Consider the following 17,575-nt stretch of genomic DNA (forward strand, 5'->3'; position numbering starts at 1 on the left):
GGCATAGCTCCATCTGGATCTGGGCCTGGCCAAAAGCTGGAAATGCAGAGGCACAGAAAAAATGAAAAACATGGAGGAAACGCATCAGAATATTTCAAATCTCCCAAATTATTCACTTTGGTTCCATTCACATTTTGGACCAAAGATCAGTGGTGGTGGTGGTGGTGGTGACGGTGGGGGGTTATTTTATCTGAGATGGTTAGCTCACATCTAGCAAAAATAAGAAAAAATCCATCATTTACTGGGTGCTACAGATGTGGGTGTGGTATCACTCCTCTGACAGCCAATTGGACTCATTGGGTGCCCTTGGATAAGCCATTTAACCTCTCTGTTTCAGTTTTCCCACCTGTAAATGGGAATAATAGACTAGAATAGAGCCTAAGAGCAGGGGCGGCTCCAGGCACCAGCGCAGCAAGCGCGTGCCTGGGGCGGCAAGCCGCGGGGGGCGGCATGCCAGTCGCTGTGAGGGCAGCAGTCAGGCAGCCTTCGGCGGCGTGCCTGTGGGAGGTCCGCTGGTCCCGCGGCTTCGGTGGCAATTCGGCGGCAGAAATGCCGCTGAATCTGCATGACCAGCGGACCGTCTGCAGGTATGCCGCCGAAGGCTGCCTGACTGCTGTGCTGGGGCGGCAAAAAACATAGAGCCGCCCCTGCCTAAGAGACTTTGGGGATTAATGAGTAAAGCACTATGTTCTAGAGCTGATGTAAACTGCTGGTGAGTGTGTTACAGGTTCCCCTCTAGGCCTGTTCTTCAGAGGAAACGAGTCTGTTACAGTCCCCATTAGCAAGCCTTGACATGTTAGCCCAAGCTGTAGCCGTTTACGCTTTCAGCTTCGGAGGTTCCTGATTCAATCCCCGGGGTGTTGACCAAGATGGCGGCTTGTCACACCGATATTCGGAATTGCAAAGCCGTTTTCTAAGTAAGCACTAACATCCGGCATGGTGCATGTTCATAAGCCCATTTACATGCACCCTGGGTGTGCTAAGGCACTCTGCTGCAATTTATACCACAGCACGCTCCTGGAGTGTGTACATTGGCTGGCAAATGCAGATCCTGAGTGCATTATTGTGCTTCCAGTGCCGTTTATTGACATTTTTAATCAGGCAGCTATAATGCATTTATTTAATATTAATCTACCTAAGACAATAATCCCAAGTAGACACAATACAAAACCCTTGTCTTGTATCTGAGGGTGAGCACTTACATTCCTGTTTTTAAGCCTTGCCCATTCATTCCTTTTTTTCCCCTTCTTCCTTTCTTTAGCTCTCTCCCTCTTTCCTGCCACAGTGCAAATTCCAGTTGGCACCCCTAGAACTCCCCAGTTGGTCTTGGTTTCTTCTGGAGAACTGAGATCACCAGGAACCAGTAGCCAAAGAGACCTGGCCTGTACTTCTGTTCCAAACCCTAGTTGGCCAAGTGGAGCCAGCTGAGGATTTCAACCAGAACATCCACTGGGTCTTTCATCTGCAGCTGGTGCGGGCAGCAATCGGAATGAATGGAAGCAGCTGAAGCCCAGCTGGCTGAGCTGTTTGGTGGTAGTAGGGCTGGCAAGAGAGGCTGCACAGTCCTACTCCCCCACGCTGCTCAGCTCCACGGGGTGGAGCTCACAAGAGCGTCCAGAGCAGGAAGGAGCAGAGAGAGAGGATGAGGAAGGAGCTTTCCCGAGAAGCGTGATGATCTGCCTGGGTGTTGCAGTGATCTTCTCAATAAACACCTTTTAACAAAGCAAGCTGGGATCACTGCATGTCACACTGTCGCCCCTTTGTCTTCCCTTGAAGCTGGAGCCGTTGCCTTGCTGACTCGAAGCCAGATCTTTAGAAATTGCAAATGCGCTTGATTAAAAAACTCCCAAGATTAATGCGGTGGGCACAAGAGCATAGCAGTGCTGGCTTCCTCAGCCTGCACTCAGCCCGTCCCCAGAGTATGAAATATTTATCATCCTGCTAATATTTCTTCCTCCAGCCGTGGAAGCTCAATACACCGAACAGCCCCGCCTAGCCCCCTGATACCAGGAGAGGTGTAGATGAGGCAGTAAAATATTGTCCGTTCATGTCCTAATATCAATGTTTAATGCCCATCTGTATTATGGAGCCAGGATTCCTAATGAACAGGGGCAGCAGAGACCTTATTTAACATTAACAGCGTGAGTAACTGCCTGGGTGTTGGCAGCATGTTAAAGAAAACAATTGGAGCACGTTGTACATATCTTATTGCACCACTGTCTTATTTCTTCTCTTTACTCTTTGGCTTATCAATAATGGATGGCAGTCCAAATTTGATCCAGGTCAGTAATGACTGAAACTTATTACCGTCTGATAGCTGCTCAGTGAAAAATGAGTTGGCCATCTCTGTCGACTTCCTAATTAACAGGTGCTTGCAACACCAAAATCATCTATCTAGCAGTACGTCTACAGTCGGAGCTAGAGGGGTGTGACTCCCAGCTCATTTACACATACGTGCACCAGCTCTCATCGAGTTAGCACACTAAAAATAGTAGTGCAGCTGCAGTGCCACAGGCTGCAGCAGCAATGGCTCAAGCTAGTCGCCCCAAGTACAAACGCACATGAACTCTGCGGGTACCTCTTTGGGTGTGCCTCTGCTGCCTGGGCTACCGCTAGCTCAGATGAGAGCTAGTGTGAGTATGTGTGTGCGAACTGGGAAGCACACCCCTAGCTCATAGTGTAGATATACCCAAAAAGTTAGGTGGCCCTTTTAGAAGGGATTCAGGTCCAACTCTGCCCTGTTCCTGGATTAGGCCCTGGTTTGAGGAATTCTGGGAGTTGTAGTTCCCAGGGCTGATGAGATCTGTAGGCTTTACAGGCTTACAGCAAGGAATTCTGGGAAGGGAATCTGTATATAAGAGGCCATGGTCTCTCACAACAATGACAGTCTACTGAATCACCCAATAGAGGGAGACTTGAGCATGCAGGAGACAGAATTTCAGAGGAGCAAAAGCTAGTCTGTGAAATTCAGTTACACAAGGGGTAGGAATGACCATGGCTCTAATCACGCTCAGAATTAAATACCAAAATCAGATTCAGTCTAACCTTCACATTATAAGTACCCCCACATCCCCCCTCAAGCATTTTATTCCTACCTACTGGGGAAGAAAAAAAGGAGATTACTGTTGTGTATTTTTAATACTTGGAAAGTCATAGAATCATAGAAGATTAGGGTTGGAAGAGACCTCAGGAGGTCATCTAGTCCACCCCCCTGCTCAAAGCAGGACCAACCCCAACTAAATCATTCCAGCCAGGGCTTTGTCAAGCCGGGGCTTAAATCCTCTAAGGATGGAAATTCCACCACCTCCCTAGGTAACCCATTCCAGTGCTTCACCATCCTTCTAGTGAAATAGTGTTTCCTAATATCCAACCTAGACCTCCCTCACTGCATCTTGAGACCATTGCTCCTTGTTCTGTCATCTGCCACCACTGAGAAGAGCCGAGCTCCATTATCTTTGGAACCCCCCTTCAGGTAGTTGAAGGCTGCTATCAAATCCCCCCTCACTCTTCTCTTCTGCAGACTAAACAAGCCCAGTTCCCTCAGCATCTCCTCGTAAGTCATGTGGCCCAGACCCCTGATCATTTTCGTTGCCCTCCTCTGGACTCTCTCCAATTTGTCCACATCCTTTCTGTAGTGGGGGGTGCAATACTCCAGATGTGGCCTCACCAGTGCCGTATAGAGGGGAATAATCACTTCCCTCGATCTGCTGGCAATGCTCCTACTAATACAGCCCAATATGCCATTGGCCTTCTTGGCAACGAGGGCGCACTGCTGACTCATATCCAGCTTCTCATCCACTGTAATCCCCAGGTCCTTTTCTGCAGAACTGCTGCTTAGCCAGTCGGTCCCCAGCCTGTAGCGGTGCATAGGTCCTCAGTGACCTGCAGTGAGGGGTGTCAGTATAAAAACCTTGATAGATAGAGTGTTGTATCCAAAACCAGAAGGGGCTGAATTTCTGCTTCAGATAGTACTGAAATATGAGAACAGTTTGTCTCACAAGACTTCTGTAATTCAAGATGTCAGAAATTCCCCAAGATCAATTCTTGCAGGAGTTCTACCATTTGGGGCTTAAATCTTGCAAGAACAGCTTGGAAGATTTTGGCAGCATAGGCTACAAACCCGGACGTCAGCCCCAATTGTGCCTTGAACCCAAACCCTGAGCCCAAAGCCTAAAGAGAGTGCACATAGCTCCTTTGGGCCCACCTGTAGTTAAAATAGATCCTGGACTAATAACACCATTAGTTAGTTGGGTGGCCTCTCTCTAGGCAGGTTGCTAGAGTGCATGTGTCCCACTGGAGGTCTGGTGCTTTACACCCACTCTGTGTTGTTTGTCAGTGCCTGTTTCAGAACTCCTACTCCGTGTGTGTGTGTGTAAGCTATTCTGAGAGCACAGATTGACCTGAACGTGTTGGCAGCACTAGCCCCAGGGGCGAGCTCTATATTTGACTGCTCAGTGGGACTGTTTGTTGCAATTTTACAGTTTGTGCCTGGAAGGCTGTCAAGTACGGCTTTAGATACAGAAGCCTATTTACAGATTATTAAAAGAATGTACAGGGAGTGATCAGAGGTTGGATCTGGAACTGGAGTTGCTCCCCCCTCTAGAAAATGGCCCGGAATTTGGGCTGAAAGAACAGGAGAAATACAAGCCAACAGAAGCATCAACCCAAACAAAACAAAAAAAAGCCAATATAAGGGAAATGTGATCTAGCATTTAGAGCAGGGACTGAAAGTCAGGACTCCTGGCTCCTACTACACTTCCTGTGTGACCTTGAGCAAGTCACTTTACTACTCTGTGCCTCAGTTTCTCTCTCTGGAAAATGGGTATTGTAAGGCACCTCCACCAATAGGTGGTGCTGTATCCTTATCTCAATGTTAAGTTTTTGTCTTCTATGTTTTTATGTTGTTGTATCTGATCTGGGGGTTTTAGCAGGATGTTCAGTTCTGTCTCTGTGCTGGAGCTGGTACTTGCAGTGTTCCAATAAATTCCAGTGATTCTATAAGCGGGTATAACAGCATGTGAATATTTCCCTACTCCACAGGTTTCACTCAGGCTCATTCAAGCTGGCAGGGTGTTTTAGAGGAGGCTTGTTCCTTTGTCACATGCACCACTAACAGCTGCTCAATTGCATCAAGTCAGAAGGATTGATTTTTGGGTGGTGAAAACTGAATGGCAGACCTTGACCACAGATCAGTGTCCTGCCCCCCAAGTTCTAGAATTTCCACTATTCTAAAAGTTTTCTACTTCTCCCTGTATCTGAATTCTCTTTCCACAGTGATAGAAGGCAGACGGGACCAGTGTGAGGTGCCCAGGGACCCCAAATACCCTGACTGCTCTGGAAAAGTGGAGGTGAGTCAGACACACCGAAACTGATTTTGAGGTGGTTTCCTATGGTCAGAAGAAAGCCAAGGACTGCGAGAGGTGCCATTTCCATCCTAACAACCCTCTTACCCAACGCCAGCCAGGAAAGGATAGAGATCTTCTTTCCCATTAGGTGCAGACTGGGTTAATCCCCATTTTTATGAATAAAATTGTGACTCCTCTTCCTGGGATCAGATCACCAGCTACCAATGGGCATGGTACCTCTTTCCCTTCTAAGTAGAGATTTTCATAATGCTATGGAGAGCAGAGTCTTCTACTGTACTTCAGGGCCTGGTGAGTTAATTTTTCCCCCCACTGTCCTCCTCTAAAAATAGATCTTAATGGTTGGGGCAAAAAAATGGTTGGACGGAAGCCATTGCCAATGGCAACAAAGCAACAGACATGCTAAACCCATGGGGAAAAAATGCAGAAATTGGGCTTGTTTTTGGCATAATTCACTTGTGAGTTGCTTGTTGGCTAGTTTTTGGCTTGTAGCTTGTTGCTTCTTTTTTTTGATTGGCTCCCGGCAAGCAGGGGCAAGTGGGGGCAAGCAGAGGCAAGGGCGGGAGTCAGGGGTGCACAGCGGGCCCACCACAGTCCCAGACTGCACGCTGGGAGAATCTAGTCACACGGAGTGTTGGGGTTCTTAGGGATTGGCTTGTTTTGGCCTTGTTTTGAAATGGGATTAGCTTGATTTTTGGCTTATTGTGAAAGTCGGGGTGCTTATTTACTGGGTGAAAGTCGGCAACTGTGCAAAGCAATTGCCAGGGTAAAACTGGAGAAGCAGCAATCCAAAGGGTGGATGGTTTAGGAAATGGCTGCTGATCCCTTTAAAACCAAGTAAAATTCTTTCTCTCTCTCTCGTTGTGTAAACTTATATCTGGTTCAGTTACCCTTCACACAGGAGAGAACATAATGCTCCCATTCAGAGTGCACTAGAGGATCAGGCAGCAGAGCACGTGGTGCGTGTGCTGTGGAGGGAGAGCGCAGAACAAAGCAACTCATTGAGGGTGGACAAAGAGATGGGCATCCTTTGTCTACAGTCCACTGGGTTTCCATGATTAATATGGCCCTGCCTTTATTTCTTGGTGAATTATTTAAGCATGAAGCCATGTAAGGGAAAGAACCATCACATGTATTTATTTATTTTTTTAATCTGGAGCATTATCGAGGGTCTGGGAAATAATTTAGGCATCACAAAGGACATTGTATCTCATTAAGGCAATGTGACACTGGTCTCAACTCTTAACACCGCTTGCTCTCTGCACCTGAGCGTAGCTTTGGCATTTGGCCTGGGGCAGGATGCTGCTTTGGCAAACGGTAACTTTACACGAACTAATTAAAAGCTCGCCCAGCCTCCTACTTCAGACTTCACTTAAAATTATGCCTTGCTGAGTCCACGTGAAAAAATATTAAAGAGCTTATTAATAGGATAGCACAGTTACATTATCCCTTCTCCCTGTGCTAACCATCGTTTTCTTCCATCTTCTTCCATGCCTTGGTTAAATTTTGAGTGTAATTTAATTGCCAAAAGCAGTAATGCGATCTCCTGTCTGGATGATTGGTGAGTTTTAAATATTGGGCACGAAGACCTGTCTCCTCAGTGGATTCGTTTTTGTAGCTAAATTTAGAAAGAGGCTGGCACAAGCAAATTCTAGAGGATGAGAGATATGCGCTGAGGTCCTGCGTGTATTCTCTTGCATGCAAAATCACTCTCTGGGAAGTCTAGTAGATCTCTGTCTTCTCGGCTCCTCATTCTCCCAGAGTTTATGAAACCTGGAGGTCAGTTCACTGGTCAGGAAGAAGGAGGCACCATGGTATATCATTATTTTGAATTTCCTTGCCCCTTGTTCCAGGCATTGGTGGTTGCATCACTGGAGACCTCAGGTATTCCGGCCAAAGCTGAGTGTAACCTCAAATCAAGAAGGCAGTGTCAGTTCAAATTCTCTGTGTTCGATCTTTATTTTCCCAATGTGATGGCTGAGGAGGTCCTGACCAAACACTCTGTAAAGACCACGGCCCAGATCCTCAGCTGGCGTAACTCAGCATAGATTCATTGATTTCAAGTAGGTGGCTTTCTCCATGGATCTACACTGATTTGCACCAGCTAAGGCTCTGGCCTATTATGTCAGTAATACCACTGGAAAGGCAATGTTTTATACTTATGCATGACGGTAACATTCAATCCTTCTATACTATGCATCACTGATGATGCGTTAATAAGAGCTGGATGGGATTTTTTTGGCAAAACTTTTTTTAGTTCAAAACTGAAACTTTCGTGGAAGCGTATTGTTTTCATTGCAACTTTTGTTGGGAAGGTTTCTCAGATCCAGGATGAAATTTCTGGTTAAAAGTAGAGACAAGACAGACCAGGGACTTAAACTTGGGCTTCCCACTTCCCACTGAGTGCCCTAAACACTGGGGTATTGGCTATTCGGATCTAGGTCTCTTGTGGGTTTTTATGAAACATTTTGAAAGGTCTAATTTTTCATTCCGATGTGGAACAATAACAAATATCAAAACCTTGATATTTTTCACAAAACAGAATTCTTGTTTTCCAGCCAGTCCTAGTGCTAGAAGGGTGGTCCTATACGTTACCCCTGCGGGTAGGACAAAGTATTACACTCTGATAGTTAAATAAATTTACATTTTAAGGACTGATTTAGGGGGAGGGATAGCTCAGTGGTTTGAGCATTGGCCTGCTAAACCCAGGGTTGTGAGTTCAATCCTTGAGGGGGCCATTTAGGGATCTGGGGCAAAAAAAATAAATTGTCAGGGACAGTATTTGGTCCTGCTAGTGAAGGCAGGGGGTTGAACTCGATGACTTTCAAGGTCCCTTCTAGCTCTATGAGATAAGTATATCTCCATATATAAATATATATAATTCCTTAGCAAGCCACAAGTTCCTGGAAACTTACACTATAGGGATAAATCAGGCTGCCAGCTGCACAAGTTATGGCCTAGGAAATATGGCCAAGAATAGTGTGACAAACTCCTACTCACATGGAAAAGTGCTATGGGATCTTTTGTAATGTAGATAGAAGAAAGCAGATGGAACAGAAATAGAACCTGAGGCCTCTATGCCAACACTACTTTCCCGCTTATATTTTCATGGCAAAGCTGGTTACAAAGCAGTTGTGTTTGTGTGAACCTAGTTTTACTGTGGGGGCTAATAATCCTAGGTCAAATGTGTATCCTTCTGTGGTGCCCATGTTTGGAAGTGAACCAGTAGTGCTGTTTGATGTGGGAAGTATAAGTCTTTGTAAGTTTCCTTCCATTTTATTCCCCCTGCCCCCAAGGTTCCACGTAGAAAGGTCTGGAAGGCTTCACAGTGGCCACCTAGTGAGCATCCTTAGATTTCTGCACAAGATGCCCGTAGCATAGTTCTCCAGCAGTGGGGTTTGCAGAGCTCGCCCCACTAATCTGTGTCTTTGCCTGTCTTGCAGTGGATGAGGGCCAGGTGGACGTCCGACCCCTGCTATGCATTTTTCGGCGTGGACGGCACAGAATGCTCGTTCCTCATCTACCTCAGCGAAGTTGAGTGGTTTTGTCCTCCGCTGCCTTGGAGAAATCAGACGGCAGCCATGCCATCCTCAAAGCCACCACCCAGAGGGCAGGTAAGGGCAGTGAGGGTCTGTGTGCCAGTCCAGCACCCTCCTTTAGGTGTATTCTTCTGTGGGCTGCTGGATTCAACGTCTCCAGGCAAGAGATAGAGAAAGGTCACGAGCTACAAATGGTGCCTAAAGAAAATCTGTATTAGAGGGTCTATCAGTGCAAAGAGCCTTGTATTACGGATGGCGTCTATGTCCATGTCAGACTGGAGATCGGATAGCATTTGTTTGGGTGAAACTGTGGCACTGTAAACCCCAAGCACATGCATTTATCTCTAACCTTAACACTAGCCATTCTTCCAGCATCACAGTAGGGCAGTAGCACCACTACAGTAAAAGCTGAGACTAGCATAGCCCTCTTACACTGACCTGAGTTCTCCTGAGTGCACTTGATCAGTGGCACCAGTGATCAACTGCTGCCCACTTAGAGATGTTTCCATGCATGGATGTAAGTTTCTGTAGCCTGCAGTGCCAGGGAAAGAGTTTATTTCTCCTTGGGGGAGCCAGCAGATAATCAGGAGACCCCAGTCGGTTAATGGGATGGGGAACACTGAGGTTTTGCTCTGGCATAATCCCTATGGGAGATTTTAAATGCTTCACCTGCCAAATCTTTCACCTGAAGATATTGGAGCTCTCAGCTGTCAACATGGCTCTGTAATTTCAGGAATGGAGTTTCCGTTTACTTCCAGGGTCCCATGGACACTTCTGGAGGAGACTATGGCCCAAAAAGAAGTCCCACTTAGCCGTAGGCTGGGCGGCCTAGGCTCCCACCTAAAGCAGGACTGTCCTAAAGTTGAGACTCTTCTCTTGCTCTCCTACGGGGCTCCTCTAATCTCACTTCGCTCCCTGCAGGGCCCAAGACCCATTCCAGTTCTGCAAGTCTGTTCTTCTCTCTGACTCTCTTCTGACACAGCCAAAGTGGGGAGCTGATGCCAATCAAGGGTGCAGTTCCTTCTGTGTAACACTTAAGGGCTGACCTTCCCTTACTATTCAGATCACCTTGCCCATGTGTTTCGGACAGATCAGCGAAAGGATGACTGCACTTGCTCCAGGAAAGGAGCCAGCCAGGCCAGTTTCAGACGGGGTTGTACTCAGCACAGCTCAGCTGTGCCTTCACTGCTGCTATCCGTACTATTGCGGCTACACTGCTATTTCTCCTAGCACTAGCATGATGAGAGGTTAAATGAATACACGAGCAGGGGAATCACACCCCGGCTCGTCATGTAGACATAGCCTAAAAAGCAGACTCTCTTTTTTTTCCTAGGCAGCTTTTCGGAGCAACCTCTCTTACCTCCTTGAGCTGATCGGGAGTGGCAAGGAATCCTTGATCTTCATGAAGAAGAGAGTCCGGCACTTGGCCTCACAGTGGCTTCTGGCAACCCAAAGCCTGGCGCAGAAACTGAAGGGCAGACGGAGGGATCAAAAACAGGTGAAAGATGAACGTAGGGAGAATTAGTCGTGGGCTGACGAGTCCTTTGCATTTGCCTCCAGAACCAGTTGCACTAACTGTAGAGCAATAAACTGGAGGCTGTTCAGGGTGAGTGGGAAAGGGCACTTTAGTGTACGGAAATCCCCTTCACGTCTAGCCTGTGTCCGTTGGGGAAATGAGTTTGGTTGGCCTTAGCGGATCATGTGCAAGCCTCCTAACTACCTTCAGAACACCTCAGCCCCCAGCTTCTGCTGAGCTGAAAGCCAGACTGAGTGGCTGGTATGGATTCGGTAGCCACATACTGCTTGTGCCTTTGGAGATTGCTGGGGAGACGGCGATAGGTGTCATTCATGGGGAAGTGCAGACTAGGTCAGCATTCCAGCCACCTGCGCTAGGCTGAGCGTAGAGACAGACAATTCCAAGGCTTCTTGTTCCTTGTGTAAGTCACTCACCGATCCTAAAGTCCATGGGCCAAATGCTGAAGCACATTCTCATTCATCACTCAGGCAAAACTCCCACTGCAGTCAGTGGTCCTGATCCCAACTGGTGCTGAGCACCCACAATGCCCATTGAAGTCCATGCGGGCAGCAGGAGCTGGCCATCTCTGAAGAGCAGGCTTCTTGCTTTGATGCCAAAACATGGATTTAGTTGGGCACCCAAGTTTGGAAGAATCAGCCTGAGAGTTTTGCCTGGGTGAAGACTGAGTAAAACCCGAGTGAGGACCTTAGAGTTTGGCTCCCTGCGTAGTTTCTGTTGCACACCGTCCTCATGTCTGAGTGCTGCCTACACAGCCACATTCCATGTTGCCTGGGCCACAAGCGCATCATCCTCTCTCCTCTCTCTAGATCTTGATTCACATCGGCTTCCTGACGGAGGAGTCAGGGGATGTTTTCAGCCCCAGGGTGCTGAAGGGGGGACCTCTGGGCGAGATGGTCCAATGGGCAGATATCTTAGCTGCCCTCTTCGTTCTGGGACACAGCCTGAAAGTCACGGTTTCTTTGAAAGAGCTGCAGAGGTAAGCACCATGTTGATGCCCAAAGAAATGGTCCCAGCCAGTAGAGCGGGAGTCCCCCTGGGAGCAGGCTGGCATTGTCTGATGGGCTGTTGTTTGCGAACATGGGAAGGCTGTACCTCCAGGCGCCCAAGGGTTAGTTTGAACCATTAGGCTGTGGCTGTTGGGATTGCTGTGTGAGATCCCATAGAAATGTCTGTAGCAGCCAGACGCTTCACTTTGTTTTCCCATTGTCCTCACATTCAGGTCTCTCTGTCGTACCCTGCCACTCTCCTGGAAAGCGGTGTAGTCTGGAGGATGAGGAGTCAGGGACCCAGGGTTCTATTCTCAGCTATCACAGACGTATTGTGTTATCTTGCTCCATTTGCTTCCAGCTCTTTGTGCCTCTGTTTCCCCATATGTAAAATGGCTATAGTACTCTCTACCTCCCTCACATTAGCATTGTGAGGCTCAGATTTGTGAGATTGTCGGATGAAAGACTCTGCAAAGCATGACGCTACGTGTGCTGACTTAGGCCTTGCCTGGGAATTCACCCTGATTTCAGCACTGTAAACCCTTAGTGCAGACAAGCAAAGCCATGGTTTGCACTAGTACAGTTCATCCTGGCTTCCAGCAGGGGTGAGCAGCTGCATTGCAAATCCTGGCTTATAATAGTTTACACTAGGGCTTTCCACTGATACAATTGCACCATAACTGGTCTAGGGTTGCCAATTGTGGTTGGATGTATTCCTGGAGGTTTCATCACATGACATAGTTTTTAATTAAAGATTAATCGTTAATTCCTAGAGACTCCAGGACAATCCTGGAGAGTTGGCAACACTAGACTGGGCACCAGTGGTTGATCTCCCCAGTGTAGACAAGGCTGGAGACATCCAGAGGCAGATCCTCAACTGGTGTAAATAGTCATAGCTCCAATGGAATAAACCAAAAGGGCACTTTCCTGTACACTCCTGGGTCAGACTCCTGGTGAGCTTTACCTCCCATTGCTCCACGCCAGTTATACCAGCTGATGATCTGCCCCCTGTATTACCCTAGCACTAATCATCAGTCCCTGTGGTTCTTGGTGAGCAGCTCCCTGCCATGCCAGCAGCTCCCCTTCTCTCACTTTCCTCTGTCCTCCGCCTGCACTGGGCAGAGGAGCCAGCCTCTGTCCAAGGATCACTCTTGTGAGTCTGGTTATGTATGAGGCCCAGGCTTGCTCCGGGTTCACCCCCAGGAGCTAGCCACTTCTCCTTCAAGCACCAGCTCTGCATCATGTCCTTCACACAGTGGGAGAGGACAGCGGGGGTTAGTGCACTGAGGTGTGTAGAGCAGAGAGACTATGGTCCAGGTGTAAATCATACTTGTGTAAATCAGGAGTAACTCCACTGAAGCTGGTTGAGTTACTTCGGTGTAAAATTAGTGTAAAGGAGAGGCGAATGAGGCCTTTTATGGTTTCTGAATTAACCCCATGCTAGGGAAAGATTCTGGCCAGACCTCTTGGGAGGCCCTGGGAGGTGAAGCTCACCAGGGGTCTGGCCCAGGAGAACACAGGAAAGTCCCCCTTTGGTTGTTTCAGACTCAGATTTCATTCGCAGTTGGAATCTTTCCGAACAAAGCCCCCAGAATAGCCGATATTAGAGCGGATGCAGATGCTGCAGGCCGGCTTGCTCCTCCCACTGTGCCATGGACATTTCAGTTCCAGTTCGCGTCTCCAGTGACTTTACTGGCATTGTTTTAAAGGCAGTAGCTCCATGCTCGTTAAGCCCATTCCTTCCTTCCTTCCCCTTCTTCCGCTGAAGGAGGAGAGCACGGCAGCTGGTGTGAGCTGTCAAAAATAGCACAAGAAGCTCAAGGGCAAAGCAAGGTGAACAGCTGCAAAAGAATCTTTGAAAAGAATTTTTAAGTACATGAGAAGCAGGAAGCCTGCCAAACAGTCAGTGGGGCCACTGGATGATCGAGGTGCTAAAGGAGCACGCAAGGAAGAGAAGGCTGTTGCGGAGAAGCTAAATGAATTCTTTGCATCAGTCTTCACTGCAGAAGTTATGGGGCAGATCTCCGCACCTGAGCCATTCTTTTTAGGTGACAAATCTGAGGAACTGTCCAAGATTGAGATGTCAGTAGAAGAGGTTTTGGAACAAATTGATAAATTAAACAGTAATAAGTCACCAGGAGCAGATGGTATTCACCCAAGAGTTCTGAAGGAACTCAAACATGAAATTGAAGAACTACTAACTGTGGTATGTAACCCATTGCTTAAATCAGCCTCTGTACCAGATGACTGGTGAATAGCTAATATAATGCTGATTTTTAAAAAAGGCTCCAGAGCGGATCCTGGCAATTACAGGCCAGTAAGCCTAACTTCAGTACCAGGCATATTGGTTGAAACTATAGTAAAGAACAGGATTATCGGACACATAGATGAACATGATAAATTGGGGAAGTGTCAACAGGCTTTTGTAAAGGGAAATCATGCCTCACCAACCTATTAAAATTCTTTGAGGGGAGTCAACAAACGTGGACAGAGGTGATCTAGTGGATATAGTTTATTTGAACTTTCAGAAAATCTTTGACAAGATCCCTCACCAAAGGCTCAAAGGAAAGTAGGTGGTCCTGGGATAAGAGGACCTCTCATGGATCAGCAACTGGTTAAATGATAGGAAACAAAGGGTAGGAATAAATGGTCAGTTTTCACAGTGGAAAGAGGTAAATAGGGGGTCCCCCAAGGATCTGTACTGGGACCAGTGCTGTTCAGCATAGTCATAAATGATCTGGGAAAAGGGGTAAACAGTGAGGTGGCAAAGTTTGCAGACAATAAAAAATTACTCAAGCTAGTTAAGTCTAAAGCTGATTGCAAAGTGTTACAAAGGACCTCACAAAACAGGGTTGGCAAGAAAATGGCAGATGAAATTCAATGTTGATAAAAGCAGAGTAATGTACATTGGAAAATGTAATTCCAACTATACATACAAAATGAAGGATCTAAATTAGCTGTTGCAGTCATTGTGGATAGTTCCCTGAAAACATCTGCTCAATGTGCAGCGGCAGTCAAAGAAGCGAACAGAATGTTAGGAATCATTAGGAAAGGGATAGATAATAAGACAGAAAATATCATAATGCCACTAGATAAAGCCATGGTAGGCCCATATCTTAATTACTGCATGCAGTTCTGGGTGCCTCAATCTCAAAAAAAGGTATATTAGAATTGGAAAAGGTACAGAAAAGGGCAATAAAATTATTAGAAGTATGGAACAGCTTCCATATGAGGAGCAATGTAAAAGGACTGTTCAGCTTAGAAAAGAGACGACTAAGGGAGGATATGTTAGAGGTCTATAAAATCATGACTGGTGTGGAGAAAGTGAATAGAGAAGTGTTATTTACCCATTCACATAATACAAGAACCAGGGGTCACCCAATGCAATTAATAGGCACAGGTTTAACACAAACATAAGGAAGTACTTCTTCACGCAATGCAGTCAACCTGTGGAACTCATTAGCAGGGGATGTTGTATAGGTCAAAAGTATAACTGGGTTCAAAAAAGAATTAGACAAGTTCAGGGAGGATAGGTCCATCAATGGCTATTAGCCAAGATGATCAGGGATGCAACTATATGTTCCATATGTCCCTAAATCTCTGCCTGCCAGACACTGGGACTAGATGATGGGATGAATCACTTGATAATTGCCCTGTTCTGTTCATTCCCTCTGAAGCACCTGGTACTGGCCACTGTCAGAAGACAGGATATTGGTCTAGATGAAGCATTGGTCTGACCCAGTATGGCCGTTCTTATGAATCAACCCCTCATTGGTCAGCCTCTCAGCTGCGACTTCAAGTTGGATCCTGCTCCCATGGAAGCCCCTGGGTTATTTGCCGTTGCCATTGATGGGTACAGGATCGGGTCCTTTCTGCAGAGCGACACAATGTGTCAGAGCGGGAACTCTGGGGGTGTGGATAAGACTCCTCCTGGAGCTGTGTGGGTGGGATTTTCAAAAGCCTTATTACACTCTCCCATCGGAGACCACTGTAAGGCTCCCGCTGACTTGGATGGGAGCAGAGTTAGACCAATGCTGAGCAGTTTTGAGATCCCACATCTGGAAGTTTTCCACCGTTACTGCACTATTCAGACTCCATAACCCAGATGTTGGCCGAGTCAGTTCCATGTCTGGGCAATAATATCAGCCTTTCACCCCCAGCTTCCATGTAGAAAGGCCCCAAAGATTTTGCATTCACTTCTGCAGCCCCGTTTGGTAGTAGAATTGCCAGCAGCCTGAGAAGAGGCTTCCCCTTCTGGACTCATCATGAGTCGGCGAAAGGCATGTTCGACATGGAGGGGGGTGAGGAACACCAGCATGGCAAAGAGCTGGCAAACCAAAGACACACAGTAGGCTGCAAACTTCACAAGCCCACCACACAACACTGCCAGGTCAGAGTTACTGCTTCAAAGCACTGGGCGACCTCTTTGGACAAGCCCTGGATTGGGGTGATGGGAACGGAGACCTGTGACAGCACCAGAAATGTCTTCTGAGCATGCCAGGCCTCATTCTCTTTTAAGAGGCCTTAAAAAGCAAATGCCATTTATGCCAGAGTGGCATAAAGAGGCCATAGTGTAAACAAGAATTGGGCCCACCAGATTTCACTCAATGGGTCTTCTGGATTGTCAGCGGCACTGAGTGACTGAAGTGTCTTCTAAAATCAGGCCCGTGGACATTAGAGATGGAAAAGAGCTATTTGTTCATGTAGCTTGGCCCCTCCACAAACGTCAGATTGTTCACTGAAGTACATTATATAGGGCTTTGTGCAGTATAATTTCAAATTACTCAAGTGATGGGGCCTCACAACTTGATATCTAGGATCCATTCATTTTGCAAGGACTAGTTGATCTTCTGCTCTGAGACATTCTCTTGAGCCACCCTGTCTCAGTGTTCGTCATTCATTTGTTAGTAATGCATGTTTATTGGCAGGGGGGAAATGTGATCTTTGCAAACAGGGCTAGGGAGGGGCAAGGGGTTCTAGCATTATACATATATCACCACTAGAGCTGGGTGAAATTTTGCACACAAATCATTTATTCGATGAGGAATGCAGTTTCTGTTGACCCAAAACCATGCGTGAGTTTGACACAAATAGTTTTGGCCATTCACAAAATGGCCAGAAGAGGGAGTGGAGGGGGGCGCTATTGTGCTCCGTCCCACTTCCCCTGCGCTTATAGTCCATCGATTAGGGCACTCACCTGGATGCTGGGAGATGCAGGTTTCAGTTTCCCACTGGGGAGTAGACCCGGCACCGCCTTTTTTCAATTCACTGAAAATTCCAAAAAGTTTCAGATTCAATCTTCAATTTTTCCCCCCGATTTTTTTTGGAAGTGCCACCGAACCAGAAAATCAATTATTCGCCCAGCTCTAATCACCACTGATGCAGCTGCGTCATCAGCTGGCCCTTTGGAGAACCGCTCTGTAGAACATCTCAATGTTTCCCCCTACAAAGTGGCCTGGACTCACTGGGTGAATGACAGTGAATATATGATGAAGGCAGGGGTGATACAAAGAAAAGAGACAAAAACAAGCAACCCCCAAAGTCACTCCATTGACCGATTAGTGTGTGGGCAGCGCTAAGCAGGAGCGCCGCCAGCTTTTCTGCCGCCCTAGGCGGCGGAAGGTCCCGCCCCGAAATGCCGCCCCCACAGAGGCGGCGGAAGGTCCCGCCGCCGAAATACCGCCGCGGTCGCCACCCCCCAAAATGTAGCGCCCTAGGCGACCGCCTAGGTCGCCTAATGGGTTGCGCCGGCCCTGGCGCTAAGCCAGCATCCACTGCAGAACAATCCGTGGTGAAAAGTTTATTGGGGCAGGGCGAAGGGGTAGAAAAAATGTAACATTCAGAATTAACTAACAGAATTAGCTCCCGACTAATTAGCTTAAAAAAATAATAGTCCTGCAAAGCCCAGCAGCTTTTCAAAGCAGCATGCACAGATCACAAAATCTTCAGGTTATCAGGCGCACTCTGTGCTGTGCTAAATCATCCTCCTAAAGAATATCTGTATACTCAAGAGTGATTGAAGTTAATGCCAATTTTTTTTTGTAATGAAGAGCTCGCTCTTATGGGTAATGACAAGAAACAGCGAGCTGAGTCCTGGCGGGGTTTACAAGAAGTTTGTTTTCATCAGCGGGGGACTCAGGCAGAGCAGCG

General features: G+C 47.3%; 1 protein-coding gene across 1 annotated transcript in view; it reads left to right on the top strand.

Moving 5' to 3' along the window:
• MGAT5B (alpha-1,6-mannosylglycoprotein 6-beta-N-acetylglucosaminyltransferase B) overlaps positions 1–17,575 on the top strand; it is a 144,727-nt gene that overhangs the window by 89,471 nt on the left and 37,681 nt on the right. Inside the window, exons 5-8 of the mRNA XM_026654578.1 lie at positions 5,275–5,348; positions 8,807–8,977; positions 10,236–10,400; positions 11,246–11,415. Of these exons, the coding sequence (XP_026510363.1) occupies positions 5,275–5,348; positions 8,807–8,977; positions 10,236–10,400; positions 11,246–11,415 (580 nt within the window). The remainder of the gene's footprint in view (positions 1–5,274; positions 5,349–8,806; positions 8,978–10,235; positions 10,401–11,245; positions 11,416–17,575) is intronic.

This window comes from Terrapene carolina, unplaced genomic scaffold (genome assembly GCF_002925995.2).
Source record: "Terrapene carolina triunguis isolate 2854851 unplaced genomic scaffold, T_m_triunguis-2.0 Scaffold192, whole genome shotgun sequence".
Classification (NCBI taxonomy): Eukaryota; Metazoa; Chordata; order Testudines; family Emydidae; genus Terrapene; species Terrapene triunguis.